Source organism: Numida meleagris, chromosome 13 (assembly GCF_002078875.1).
Source record: "Numida meleagris isolate 19003 breed g44 Domestic line chromosome 13, NumMel1.0, whole genome shotgun sequence".
NCBI lineage: Eukaryota > Metazoa > Chordata > Aves > Galliformes > Numididae > Numida > Numida meleagris.
The window spans coordinates 12,984,187-12,997,815 of NC_034421.1; the positions used below are offsets into that span (position 1 = coordinate 12,984,187).

Genomic DNA, 13,629 nt, shown 5'->3' on the forward strand with positions numbered 1-13,629 from the left:
CATGTTGTCTCCTTCCCTTCTGACACTGTTAGCTAGTCCTGCGTCAAGATTCTTCCAGCAAGGGAATCCCGGTGGGCAGGGCCGAAGAGCCAGCTCTCCAGAAGGCAACCAGATGTCTTGAGAGCTGGCACGGGGATTTTCTGGCCATGGCATACAAACGGTCCTGCTCTGATGGACCGTTAATTGATTTTGAAAGTGTTAATACTTCCAAGATTTATATGCATCATTACAACCACTTGGCAACAGTGGCATGGCAACAGCCACGTTTCTTTCAATAGTGGATGACAAGGACAAGAAAGGCAATGCATTTTCTGAAAAATAATGATAACTTGGAGAGCTCTTTGAACATCTCAGCAGTGTAATTACATTTATTTCCTTAGGAACAGGGGCTTTAAATAGGGAAGAATGCCTATTATTCACAAAAAAAAAAGACGACAACTAAGAAGAACAGGATGGCATTTAATATTTATCTACCTGGCTGAAATGAGAACAATACCAATAAAAGGGAGCAATTAGGAGTTCTCTTGAAAGCACTTAAATCAATAGGGCTACAGTGACCCCTTTGAGGCTGATCATTGCTTTTGTTGCTCAGATGGTGCTTTATTAAGATATAAATTGGTTTTGGGGGAGGATTTCTGCTTAAAAAATAATAGATTTTTTAAATTTTTCTTTTTTTTTTTCCTTTTTGTTTTTTAGCATTATAGTTCTGAGAGGAGTTCTTTTCATCTCAACACACAAAAAAAAAGCGCAAGAAATCAAGCTGATGCAACTCAACAATCTCTAAAAGCATTAAGGACTCAATGTTTTCAGGCATCTCTGGATGCTGAAGCTCCTAGAAATTGTTAGCCGGGATGCAAACAGTCCCGGCAGAGCACAGGGAAGCTGAGAGACACTTTGAGTGCACTGCCTGTAACCAGGAGAGGACTGCTGCCCGTGGACAAGCAGCAAGCCAGCACAGCTCAGCCAGCGACATCATGGCACAGAGCTACACAAGCTGCCAGAGGGGCTGCAGCAAGGCCCTGCTGCACAGCTGCGTCGAGACCTCACGCTGCAGCTGCTCAACTTGAACCAGGCTTAGGAGCGAGGTGAGCCGGGGGCCTACCTCTGTTCTTACGGCACCAAGCAGCCCTGCCATCGCTTCAGCTGCTCCGACACCTCGCTCCTGACAACACGGCCATTTGCTTCCAATACGCAGGCACTTTCCCATGGAAAGAATCCTAATGTGTACTCTCAAAGTTGTATAAACAAAGCTGTATTACTGAATTCAAGAACAGTGGGAAATACACTAAGTATTCTGTATTGTTTCTGCGACTCTTTTACTCAGATACTTTATAAACTTGATGATCCAAAGGACTTTGTTTATTTTGAAGTCAGAAAGTACCTTTTAATGATCTATTCTGGACATCTGCTTGACACTGCTGTAGGTTTCCCTGCACTGACCCACATAACAATATACCACTAGCTAAAGAATCTTTTAAAATAGATCCGATCCCAATTTAAATCGGAACAATAGAGCTTCAGCAGAACTTTTCCCAAGTTCCTTCAAGACTAATGATCATTCCTGTGAAAGTTTATGATCTACTTTCATTTTGGTTTAAATATATACATATATATCAAAATCCAGTTACTTAGAGTTATGACTTCACCAAAAAATGTGAAAATTCACCTTTATCTTTAGCAGTAAAAAAAAACTCTTCTGCCCCTAAGCAGGGTGACTAATAACAGAGCATTTGATCACAGCCTCTCTCCATATGCAGATTTTATAGGAAAGTTACTGTTCTCTCCTCTTGCACAATTATATGCTCTTGGTTCTCCTCCTGTAGCAAATCTTTGTAAGGAGCTGGCATCCAGTTATCCCAATTTTGTCTTGGGTGTGTAGGTGGTAAGAAGAAAAAGGGATCTCTGCCTGCATCACGATGTGCTACGTGCCAGAAAAGAGCAAGACACTCCCCTCTTTAACTTCTAAAACAAGTTTCGTTTTTTCAAACAGAGGACATTCTGCTTATGATTACTAAGGAGAAAATTCTGAAAGAAAGATGAAGATGTCTTCAAACTAATACGAACAATACACCTGGGAACCTTCTCTCAAACAAGGCCTTGCATTATTATGACTTATAACAAAGGAAGAAACCAATGAAACTCATCTTGCAGGCCATCAAGCTATAAGGCAGGCAGCTACTATGAGAAGAGGTGACAGGAACACTTTTTCTTTCGAAAAGACTGCAAGGGAAGAGGCAAGCAAACAAAAGCCTTCCCTTCAGCCTATGGTGTTCAATACAACTGGATGTGTGGGGTAGAGAGAGATTCCAAGTCCAGAGAAGAAGCCGCTCAGAAAAACACTCCTTTAAGGCACAGGTGAATCTCTTGAAACATGAAGACACCTGGCCGCTATTTGCTAGATGATCTCACAGCACACACCCTACAGCCACTTCCAGCTGCGAGACCCCCCTCTAGCAGCTGCAGCATCCATCTGCATCCCAGGTCACTTAGCAGTGCACCTCTTCATCCCTCCCACGCTAGCAGGAGTCTCAAATACCAATGGAAAATGAAACCAATGTAACGAGTGAAAAAACATGAGATGAGTCTCATGAGCAGTTTTAAGATACCATAAAACCCTTAAGCACACTTCACTGTATTTGCTCTTGAATACCTCTTGGTTTATTTGGTGTTTAAGTACAAACGCTCTATTAAAGTTGGATGAACTACTCGGTGAGAAAATGGCTCCATTTACAATTGTGTATGCAGTTGTACCTGCCTGGGCTGCACTTGTATTATACTACATGGCTACTTAGTGACAGTGTTTCTAAGACGAGAACTGTGTTACTAAACAAGGTGCTGGAAACACACAGTAACCCAGACTGAAAGACCAGAATGACACAGTATTGCTCTGCACAGATCAACTCTGTAAGAACCATCCTCTTCCAGCTACTGCCTCCATTTACTTGCAAGAATACTTAAGGAGAAGCAGTGATTCTTTCCACTGGGAACTTGTTCATAAATGTTAGTTTGATAAAGGTTCTGCAGTCACCTCAAAAAGCCAAGTGTCAAGACAACCAAGGCTTTTGAGTTTGAGTCCAAAAAAGTTATCTTGCCTTCAATACAAAAGAGGAGTAATTTCTTTTTGTCTGTTTTCTGTAGTAATAGGTATTTCTTGGTTATTGCAAGCACTGCATCTATACTGAGCTCCTGTGAAAGAGCACTGAGCAAGATGTAAACTTGCACATCATGTAAGCAGCAACCACTCCCTTACTACCTTAGTCCTGGGCAGAAACTGGAAACTGTGAGGATACTGGTGGCATCAAGAACACAACACCCTATTCTCACCTCTGATTCAAGTAGCATTAAAGGAATTGTACTTTCAAAAATGAACAGGCCCCTCCCAGCAGGAACAGAGACTGCAGAAAACAGAAGGGCTGTACAAAACAAAAAATCCAAGAAAAAAAAAAAAACATTTTCATATACATACTTTTTTTGCGGGGCTGAGATGGTGATGTGGATTGCGAAGTGGTTCCATTAGTGCCACTTTCCTCTTCCTCCTTAACATCTACTTTTATTTCAGGCTTCTTTTCTTCTATTTCCATTGGCTCTTGTTTCAGTTCAGCTCCATCTGTTTCCTCTTTTGTTTGTGCAGATCCTTGTAAATCCTCCTCCACCTTAAGAAAGGAGGCAACAAGATGCATTGTTACACTTATGACTCAGGCTTCAGTCATTCAAATATTAGCTTATAAGATTGTCAAAGCACTCTCCATCCATGGCTTTCCTCAGGACAGTTACTTTCCAGTAACTACCCTCCTTCTCGCCCCTTAGCTCATCAATTCAGACATATCATTAAGTGCTTTTATATCTATCACTGCTTTCAGTTAAGCTGTATAGAATCTCATTTACCTCAGTCTTAGCTTCCACTTGTGTCTCACTAGTCTCTGGCTCAGTTTCTTCAGTTTTAACTTCTGATTTGCTTTCTAGCATTGGTGCATCTGGTCCTAGTTGCTGGGAATTCGTATCAGCACTAGCAACTGAGGCAGGGGTGGGGACCCTGTTATCAATACTAGCTGCTGCCTGGGATAGCTGTTGTAAAAACAGTACAAAAGAAAGACACTGCATATATAGAAATATTTTCCTTTACTAAAAAATGAACAGCACAAAAAAAAGAGACATGAGATGATATTCCAAAACAGTGCAGAACATGGATATAGGAGCTCACTGTAGTCAAGTTTCTACAGAACACATTCAATAACTCTGCTTTACAGAGTGAAAGCAAAGGAAGATTTCCGCTCCAAACAAAGAGGCTTCTTTTACAGAGAAAACACCTGCCCAGTAAAACACGGTACATTCCTCAACACGTGCATTCCTCCTGACTATAAAGCTCAAAAGAAAAAAACACCTACGCAAATTTTATGATCAGAAAAGACTGATTCTGTTTAAGGCCAAACATTATATTAGGTCTGATATTCCTCATCTTCCTAAACGCTGCTGCCATTTTTACTTTGAGCAGACTGAAGTCATTCATTATGCCCCCCCCCTTTCAAACAACGATGAGATCATCTCAACACATGTTTTTACACATATATAGAAGGAATCCTTTGCTCTAAAGTAGAAGCTAGTATTGACAGCCATACAACATACGGACTCTATACACTCGTGACATGGTGCTATGCATAGAGAGGACTTCTGTGGAACACCACTACTCAAGAGAAAATGTAACTAGCTGCTACTTACTGGAGTGCCAGGTGGCTGTGCCTGCACAGATGTTGGCTGTTGCTGGGATGGCTGCGGGGTTGGCACAGACTGGGGCTGAACCGGGGTCTGAGGCTGCGGTGTGACTTGAGCCTGTGCTGCAGTCTGCCCCGTAGGCGTGCTCTGTGTCTGGGTCGCGTTGGGAACAGAACCCGGGGTCGGTGTAGGGGTTTGTCCTGAAGATGAGACTGGTGTGGATGGCTGAGCGGGTGCTGCTGGCTGAGGAGGAGTCATTCCAGTTGGTGTTTGGTGCTGAATAGGCGGCATCCCAGCAGCAGTGGACACAGGAGGTGTAGTCTGATGCAGAGGTGGCTGGGTCACTGGCGGGCATAGCTGACCACTCTGTGGTCCTAGCATGTTCATGGAGTTGGGAAGAGCAGCACTGGGAACCTGCCCCTGCTGGAGGGAGAGAGATTCTCTTACAGACACATCACTCCCAAAACTCTGGGAATCACTATTAACCTTTGAGCACTGACATAATCTAAAACACGTCTAACTACGCTATGCAGATGACTGTGCTCTGATTTCTCTCATCATTTTTGTCAGCTTTTATTCAGAGACCTCGCTGCTAAACTTAGATGTGCCTCACACATCATTCTACATGAACACTACTGGCACAGAGAAGGAATCCTCACAATCTCTGAGTAACACAGAAACCTGCAGACGATCTCTAAATCATGTCATTAGCTGGGCAAAGGTCACGCTTTGCATACAGAACAGTTTCAAGCAAATATACACTCTAGGCCAGGACTTCAGAGCAGCTGTCCTCTGGAAAACAGCTCAACACATTTAGCGCCTGCCCTGTTGCATAACACAAGACTTAAGATGTTTCTTTTGTTTTTAATTTAAATTAAAACTTGCTTCTATATTGTCCATACAAAGTCAGTTTTAATGAACTAAAGTTTAGGATTCTTTCTTTTTTCTCCCTGACAATGTTGGTCAAGTAACTGAACCAGAGCCTGAGAAATTGTAGGTGCTTCATCGTGAAGTTCATAACTTGCCCTGAGATAGCCCTTGCAATCTAAGGTTTCTCTCATTCCAGGATGGACTAGAGAACCCCAGAGGTCTCAGCTAACCTACTTTACTTGTATACCAAGCAAAGCAAACAAACAAACAGCAAAAAAACACAACACCCAACAAATCTCTTCCTCTGGAAACATGTACACCTTAGCATCGTAAACTCGCTTTTACTTCACTGACAACTATTACCACAGCAACAAGAAAATCTACTAGACGGAAAATGTTTCCTGCTTGGAAGTAGCGAGGTTGCAAAACATTTTAGAAGAACTTCCCCAGCCACTTGATTGTAATTCTTGATTTAAATTTGGCTAATGAAGTCGACACAAACCCAAAAATGTAAGCTCACATATGCCCCATAAATTAATTTCTAACATTCCCCTAAACACCTCATCAGCACCCATTTTTTAGAATTTACATTGGGAATTATGGGCCATTGCCCCTGAGTTACTGTATGGAGGTAGTATTCCCAAAAGTCATGACTGACTACAATAAACAGTGATACACAAAATACATCAGACCAAAATAATTAGAAGTGTTTAATCCAGGTATTAGAAAATACACCGTACCTGTGCCACCCCTGCCTGGGCTGCTGACTGACCCATGCCCACGTTGTTCACATTCATAGCCCCTGTGGAAGCTGGAAACTGATTCTGGGGCAGGAATTGGTTCTGGGTAGGAGCCTGACCCATCATGTTGTTGGAATGGGCTCCCATCATGTTCTGTGGCTGAGGCATTCGGGAAGGAGACATTGCCATCTAAAAATCAACACCAAAATAAAGGTGTTAATGTTTATTATCAAGTAGCAAGGCAAAGGAAAATACCATCAAAGTAACGAGCCAAAAGATGTGACAAAAAATAAAAGGAAAAATAGCTTCAGTAAACCAAATTGAAGTGGGCATATGCACATAATGTTAGTATTTGTTTCATGGTATTCAATAGGGAGTTACTTCGATACAATCTAATATTCAAATTATACTAACACTTCAAATATATATATATACTTTTCCTGAAGAATAAAAACATGTTCTCTTGGAGGAATAAAGAAAGTACATATACTGCAGAGACACAGCTCCTGAAAGGACCCTGCTCTCCCACAGACTTGCAGAATACTGCAACTCTGATATTTACCTCTCTGAAGACATTTCTTTTAAAACACGTAAATAGTGAAAACAAATGCCTCAACAGAAGCTTGACAGACTGGGTACGTTTTCATGAAATTATCCTACAATTTACAGCACTACTCTGTGACACGGCCTTTTCAGAACAGCGTTAACACCGTTAAATATAATCAACCAATTCTGAGAAGAACTTGATAACAACAAGTACGAACCGCAGGAACAGCGCCCATGTTGTTCATCTGTACAGGATGGTTCATTGGAGAAGCTGCTCGGGGTCCCATGGGTGCTTGTGGCATCTGTACATTCCCTATGGACATGGGGTTAAACTGATTCATTCCTGCAAATGCACCCCCCAAAACAACTCATTAGGAACAAGTCATCAGAAATTACCTATGTATACTCTGTTATAAAATTCACATTTCTTATGGCTAAAATGTAGCTGCCCTACACATCACCTTTCTCCTTGAATGTTGTTCAAATTACTCGGCTTAAGAGAGAAACTAAGATGCAAAAAATATTTAGAAGAATGCCTGTTAGGGACGATATGACTGCTGGGGTCTTAAAAATGATGAGGAGAGTGGATGATCTGTAAAGACACGATGCCATATGTACATAATACCACAGGATGGTTTCTTGAAATAAAGTAATTGGGGATACTCTTTTGGGGGAAGGTGAAACATCTGAAAGCCTAAGAGTCTTGTACTCTGCAGGAAAGAGCTACCCACGATACCACAGCAGCCTAAATTAGCGATGGCAAACCATCAGCTGTATGAAAAAACAAGAATGCCTTTTTAAACACACTTTCTCACCAGAAACCATAACAGAACATTGTCAGTTACACATATTCCAAGATGAGCAGGATTAAAGTGGTAAGTTTCCAGCTACAGGTGTATTTTGGGCTTATTTAATGATAAAAACATACCCAAACCCTCCTGCTCTGCAGTTAACATATTTTAAATCATAAATTATCTCTACTATTCCTCCTTGCCCTCTCCTCTTTTTGAAACAACTGAACTACTTCCCAGTTGCTACCACCAAGTACCTACTGATTAAGGTTTAGTTTAGATATAAGGAAAAAATCTTTTACAGTGGGGGTGGTGAGGCACTGGAGCAGGTTGCCCAGTGATATTGATGCCCTATCCCTGGAGGTTTTCAAGGCAAGGCTGGATCAGGCCCTGGGCAACCTGACCTAGCTGTGGTGGCCCTGTTCACTGCAGGGGAGTTGGACTCGATGGCCTTCAGAGGTCCCTTCCAACTCTAAGGATTCTATGACTGCACTGAGGCCATTCCTTCCCAGAGCAACAAGGAACGATGCTGAAAAAGGGAGACCCAGCAGTTACCACCCCCCCACCCCAACTGCAATTCCAAGAGAAAGAGAGATGACCAGCGCTTCCCCTAATGCTTTATTTTGCACACACAAACTGCTGGTAGAGAAGAAAACATAGATACCTTGAGAAACCTGCATACGACTTATAGGCACAGTTGTCATGGACATAGGCCCATCTGCAACAGAAACAGAAAAACCGTCAGAGAAAAAACTCAGCATCTGAACACAAGGTTAGTCTAAAAAGCGCAAGGGCACAAACTCCGCAGCAGAAGTATAGGAAGCAAAAACCCTGTTGTCCCACTCTGCTTTCCCTGGCCCCTACCCCGATGCAGAAGCACTTACTGGGAGGCCTCACAGGCTGTGCCTGGCCCATGGCAGCAGCCACCTGTGGGATGCCAGGGGGCTGAGGTCCCGGCGTCTGTAAGGCTGGCTGCGTTCCCAAGATCCCTTGTTTATGCAGACGAGACCTCCGCTTCTCTTCCAGCTCCTTTTGTATCTTATAGATCTTTTCTGCTAATAAGTGATAGTATTCATCCTAAAGAAGAAAAACAGCACTCAACATCAAGCATAAGAAAGCAACGACAGAAGCCACGCAGGCTACCTGAATGACATCAGCTGATGTGTTTTAGTCTCAGTTTTTAATACATGTACCTCCCAAATTGAACAGGAACTGTTTCTTTTCAGAACTGTCACCCTGAGACAGCCTCATCCCTGCTTTAATGCAGATAAGCAAAACCAAGCTTCCAGGGAACACTTGGGAGACCTGGTTTTGTGACTATTCACCACATCTACTTTGTGTAGATTAGCAGACAAAGGAGAACACTATAGGGCCTCTGCTGCTTGGAGAAAGCAAGATTTAGTTGCTACGTGTTAATGATTTTTAAACGATATTTTCATAATGAGCATTTCCACTAATGCAGAGACGAAACAAAATGACATCCCCAGAAACACAGTTATGCTACACAAACTTCAGGAGACAGGCGTTAAGGACAGATCAATTCTTAAATAAAGATGGGAACCGCTCTTCCTAAAGAGTCTGATTACCGACAGGCATTGCTGGGAATAAACAAAACCAAACAAAACCGCAGAGGAATGGAGAAAATCAGTGAAAAATAATCCTCGGGCACAGACAGCTCAACACTACAACTGTGCAAGACAAAAAATCCATTTTGCTGAATCTACCCTGACAACAGATCAAATAATGCAGTCACACTGCACAGCAAGGGAGACAATTTTGCTTGCCAGCAATTGCTGGACACATCTGCCAAGCGTGAGATTACACACCTGTTAAAGGCAAAAAGAAAATGCCACGAAGCCCCAGGACCATTTATTTTGTGGGGATATCCATGCCCTTAAACCCAGTGTTAGATGGAGCAAAGGCTCAGCGATGTACTTGTCTCAGAATCGTTTTATCTTCATCAAACTGAACTGGAATTTGTTATTTGAGCAGGATCCGGTTTACTTGAGAAAATCAGGATGAGATGAGTATCCCTCATGAGTCTTGTTAGGAAAGCCCAGTCTTTCTGCTGCCCAGTCTAAAAGCACTAGAGCCCCTTTTTCTGCTTGGGACACTTCATCTGCAACTTCCTACTTGTGCATTTAAGATTGTGCTACTTTCATACCACAAGGATTCCTGAAAAGGGATCTATTCACAAGGAGCACATATAAATATGCACTTTGACACCTTATACCAACCCATTTTTCAATATCAAAGCAAAACTAATGCTCCTCAAGAAGAAACACGCAGTTCCCCCCGGAATCATTTAGAATGCCTTAACTACTCCCTTCTTCCAAATTCACTGCTTTGGAGCCAAGTTAAGTTAGATGAATTCCCATAAAGGAGACTTCTGGCAACAAGGCTCTGACAGCTGTTTTACACAGTGAAGAGAAAATACTTCTGGGTATATATCTCTTATCTAATGACAGTAGCCCAAGATTCTAAACAGGTAAGATTTCATTTGCTATCAGTACAGCACTACTGTTTTTACCTGATGAAAACTTTCAGGGAGTGGTTCCTTTAAGGTGGCAAAACTGCACTGACATAAAGAAATAGTATGTTCAGTGTGTCAGTCAACAAGGTTTTGTTCTCTGAGAAATACAGATTTGAGCTGACACCTCAGTGGAGACAAGGAATTCATGAACAGGTAGTTCTGACTTGTTTCCCATGCACAGGATAAACATGGGCAAACTGCTTTCTTATGCTGTTAGTTCAAACTGCTATTTGTCTTAGCCAAATCACTCTCAATGCTCATGAGTAGCAGAGAAATTATTACACTGTAGGTGAAAGGTAGGCAGCTTAACACAACTGGGTCCTAGACAAAAGCTCCAATGGTAAAGAGGCACCAGAACTCTCATCTACAGAGATTTTCATAAAATGGAACGCCAGCCAGGGAAACATCAAGAACTGTAAGCTGTGCTCACATTTTCCTGCACATCAGACAGACTTTCAAGGGGAATGGAGAAAGGGCCAGGATAACACTGTTGTGTTTTCATGGACCTGAAGGAGGTTTGGAGTGACATTAATCAGGTAGTATGGGGCCACACAAACACTGTCCCAGACAGAAAGCACGACTCTGTTCATCAACAGAACGGTGAAATAATTCTCTGTGGCTTTCCTTATGTTTCTAAGTTTGCAATACTACAGCTCTTGAACGTATTCTGAATACCCAGACTGAAGCAACATACCCTACTGTTGGCAGATTCATACATATCTCCTTCAACTTTCCTTGCATAAGCCACCAAGTTCTCCATGCGGCGATCCTTCAGTGCTGCGGGATCCGGAGTGGGGAAGATGGCCTGGACACTACAAGAGATGAGAAAGAATAAAAGAAAAATTCTTCAGATAAAAACGAATTATTCTATACAGCTTCATAACCTTCACTCTGCACATTCCCTAATACCTCAGGCATGTAAAAACCTATCAAAACTGATTAAAATAATATCTACGTTGTATTATTCCCCACAAGTTTAAAGCAAATTCAGTGATAAAAGAATGTGAGGTTTGACAATCTAGAATCTAAATACTTCTGTTTACAGCAGAAGAAATTTACTAGCTATATAAACTATCTACTCCATCCCTTAACAAGCAAGAAGAATGAACTGATGAGGAGAGTTAAAGACAGTGGCTCACTATCAATGGCACAGTGTCAAGAGTGACACAACTTTCCCCTTACCAACTTTTCAGCTAGGAGAACTACAATACTGAAATTATTTAAAAATATTCAGGAAAAAAATACGTGGTCTTGGTGAATACTTACAGTTTATGCACTAAATGATTGCGCAGGTCCTGAGTGACATGTTCATGCCATGCTTTCCTTACCCCGGTACTAGAAGGAGGTGCAGCCGTTGGCATTGAGCTGAGGTTTCCAACATTGCCAGAATTTGTGCCATCATTCATTAGTGGGCTAAAGCAAAAAAGGAAATGGACTGTTAGAGTACAAGAATGCAAGTCTTTGTAGTATGTCTGATGCAAAAGTAGTTCTTAAGTAATTGCCTTCCTCACTTCTAGATATTGCATCAAACATTCTGTAAGCAAAATACCGATATCAACAAGCTACAAAGCATACAGCAACAAAGCTCAGAGGAGCTGAGAAGACAAGATAAAAAAAATCACAACTGTTAAGATATTTGTACTTTTAAAAATACAACATATTCTTCCCCTCGGAATTTATTTAAAACCGCTAAATGTTCAGGGGATCTCTTGGGGGACCTCTAAAGTGGTAGATGTAGAACCAAAACATGAAAGAAGAGAGCAGCTATAGATGTGACTGATCATTTCAAGCAGCAATGCAATTAGTTTCTAAAGCACGCTCTTTATTTACATTCATAAAGCACGTAAATAAATGTTTAAACGAGCAAGAGTGAAAATGTGTGCATTACTTATTTGTCCCAAGGGATGTTGGAAGAGCAGTTTCAGAAATTAGACTAGCTTGCTGGTCTGTTGTTATTCCTCCTGTGGGAAGGTTCATCTGGTTGGCTCCTTTGAGACAAAATTAAACATCATTGGTACCTGGTTCACCATTTTGACAACAGAAGCACAAAACTATGCTTAACAGACACAACTGGTTAACAAAATAAGTAGTGTACCAAACAGGCACTTTTATGCTAGTATCCACTATGGTGCATATGCACAGTTACTTCATATGCTAATTTCAGACTGAACATCTTTTCCTAGAAAAAAAACGAGTCTATGAAAATTTAGAAGTCAAACTCTTACGATTAGTTCTACAGGTAAAAAGAAGATAATAACAACTAAGTTCCTGAAAGAAGCTAGCATTTGCAATAGAACGGTCTGCTAGAACAGAGGAAATTACTGTTAAACAAAAATCCTTACAGAATTTTATCTAATCATCTTAGGCAGAAAGTCACCACTCTGTTCCTGTGAAATACTGTTTGTCCTAAAAATTCCATAGTCGGGTTTCAATAAACACCTTAGTTTCTTGGTATTTTTTCCACCTACCCAATGCATTAATGGTCCTCATTTGCTGGTGAGCCTGAGGCTGTGCTGGCTGTTGGCCTTGTACCTGGGGCTGCAACTGTGTCTGAGGCTGGTTGCCATATGGGAGTCCTAGAGCAGCATAGGCTCGTTGCATGGAGCTGGGGTCAATCGGATTAGGATTACTGAGCGATGGATTATTCTGCTGGCCTGTTCCAACTGAACCAATGGAATTTTGCATTCCACCAGCTGGAGACCCTAAGAGGGCTGTAAAAAGAAAGAACAACAGATAATTGAAACATCAATGAGGACAATCAAAAACATGATCCCATGAATCAATAGAACGTGCACGTAGTTATATGCCATGTATTTTTGTTCCAAAGGCCTGAACAACGCCGGAGATGCTAAGTGGGAAATTGGCTCTTTGAATCCACAGGAGAGAAACCACCACAGCAATTAATAAATACAGCCTAAAGAAGCGCTGCAAATTTTAGGCAGATAAACCCATAATTACCGTAACATACAAGAAGTATAGACTCCAATGTGAGGTTCAATAGTCTGCTTGGAAGGGCAGACTAAGGAAAAAGAAATCCTCTACTTCTTTCTTCTCACCAATCCCATTTTAGGTCAAAATATCTGGCACCAGAAGAGAGATCCTGAATTAAGGATCAGCACAAATAGTGTCCTTGGACACAAAGCTAATACTGAACACCTGCTGGTAGGAACTTTCATTCCCAACAGTCATCAGATGAATCCTCTGAAAGATGAAGAAGTCAGCCTATAACCAAAGTTTTGGAGAGTGATGAAAAGCCCTGGTACGTTTCAGACTGTACTTACAGGATCTAAAACAATTTGGAGGTCCAAGTCTGCTGCAGGCTTTGGTAAGCAATTTCCATCACGGTACTTAGGTACTCATTAATCTATATGACCAGCACAACCAACTGACCACTCTCACCACAAAGATGTATGGAAGAGCCATTTCCACTTTAGACAGG

The 13,629-nt window shown here is 41.7% G+C and overlaps 1 protein-coding gene across 5 annotated transcripts in view; it reads right to left on the reverse strand.

The window, feature by feature from the left end:
• The window catches only part of CREBBP (CREB binding protein), a gene marked incomplete at its 5' end in the record, with an annotated part of 68,537 nt that overhangs the window by 25,300 nt on the left and 29,608 nt on the right, over positions 1-13,629 (reverse strand). For 2 of the 5 annotated variants that reach the window (XM_021411053.1, XM_021411049.1), the window contains 11 exon segments: positions 3,467-3,653; positions 3,886-4,065; positions 4,717-5,133; positions 6,321-6,509; positions 7,085-7,209; positions 8,322-8,375; positions 8,542-8,734; positions 10,885-11,002; positions 11,457-11,603; positions 12,079-12,178; positions 12,659-12,901. In XM_021411053.1, coding sequence (XP_021266728.1) covers positions 3,467-3,653; positions 3,886-4,065; positions 4,717-5,133; positions 6,321-6,509; positions 7,085-7,209; positions 8,322-8,375; positions 8,542-8,734; positions 10,885-11,002; positions 11,457-11,603; positions 12,079-12,178; positions 12,659-12,901 — 1,953 coding nt within the window. 5 annotated transcript variants of the gene reach the window in all.